This window comes from Aplysia californica, unplaced genomic scaffold (assembly GCF_000002075.1).
Source record: "Aplysia californica isolate F4 #8 unplaced genomic scaffold, AplCal3.0 scaffold00770, whole genome shotgun sequence".
Taxonomy (NCBI): Eukaryota; Metazoa; Mollusca; class Gastropoda; order Aplysiida; family Aplysiidae; genus Aplysia; species Aplysia californica.
Window position 1 is genome coordinate 35,304 of NW_004798040.1, and position 1,319 is coordinate 36,622.

Genomic DNA, 1,319 nt, shown 5'->3' on the forward strand with positions numbered 1-1,319 from the left:
ACAAACATAAAAAAGAAGAAGGGGAGATAAGGACAACAGACGTTTGATAAGAAAGAAGAAGCAAACCACACCAGAGCACCCGCCAACCACCCACAAAGTGTCTGATTTAAAGCACTTGCAACACAATTAGGTCATATAAGAGCCGAAGATTAGAGGTGTTATTACAGTGAGTAACATATAAAGAAAAGAAGGAGGAGAGATAAGGACGACAGATGTTTGATAGGACAGAAGCAGAAAACCACATCAAACTACCCGCCAACCACCCACCAGATAAGTGTAAGTGAATGGTTCTCATTCTTCGAGGAAGTAGCCGACATATATGTCCGATCACCAGCAGACCAAAGCCAATGTTGCTGCACATTTCCAACCATCTTTTCAGTTTTTAGTTTTAGTAAGTGTTTGACGGGACTTGCAACACAATAAGGGCATTTAAGTGCCGAAGATTAGAGGTGTTATTAGAGAGTAACAAACACAAAAAAGAAAGAGGAGAGATAAAGACGACAGATGTTGGATAGGAAAAAAGAAGCAAACCACACCAGAGCACCCGCCAACCACACATTTCCAACCATCATACACCAATCAGAAACATGAATTTACATATTTTATAGCATGTATGTTGTTGTCAACTTTTTTTAAAAGTTACACATAAAAAAACCAGAATGGAAATATTTTTATAAGGGCCCCATGCCTCTTTTTAAAACTATATACCCCAAAACAGCACAGACAGACAGGAAGACAGACAGACAGACAGACTTTATTTTTCTTCAGCATCAACAAATCCGTGAGGAGCAATACTAGAAAACAGGGAATGCACATATTCTGGTACAAATACAGACTCCTATATTCAGACTCTGTGGTTGGCAGCTAAGCGACTGTAAGACTTGTCACACAAAGCACTCACCCCTCACTTTGATCCCAGCGACTCCGCTTCTCTTGGCCAACTTGACGACGTACGTGCCCGAGCTGGGGGTCACAGACTCTGGAACAAAACAGATTGGACCATAATTTATTGTCCTTGTTCTTTTTAGTAAGAGTTTTACGGCTGCAAAGGGTCTATATTTTTTAGAAAGCAAATTGTAAGCCAAATATATTCATTGTTTCAATAGATCGATGTTTGAAGAAAAGTACATCAAACCAATAACCATTATACAATTAACATAGACGTGAACATGGAAACATACTGACACACACACACAGAAATACACACACCCACGCACGCACACACACACGCACGTACGCACACTCACACACACACACACACACACACACACACACAGCAAAGACCCACACACACACACACACACACACGCACCTGTGAC

At 40.9% G+C, this 1,319-nt stretch overlaps 1 protein-coding gene across 1 annotated transcript in view; it reads right to left on the reverse strand.

Moving 5' to 3' along the window:
- LOC101854205 (glutamate receptor-interacting protein 2) overlaps window positions 1-1,319 on the reverse strand; it is a gene marked incomplete in the record, with an annotated part of 40,751 nt that overhangs the window by 10,645 nt on the left and 28,787 nt on the right. The window contains 1 exon segment of the mRNA XM_013088587.2: window positions 902-977. Coding sequence (XP_012944041.2) covers window positions 902-977 — 76 coding nt within the window.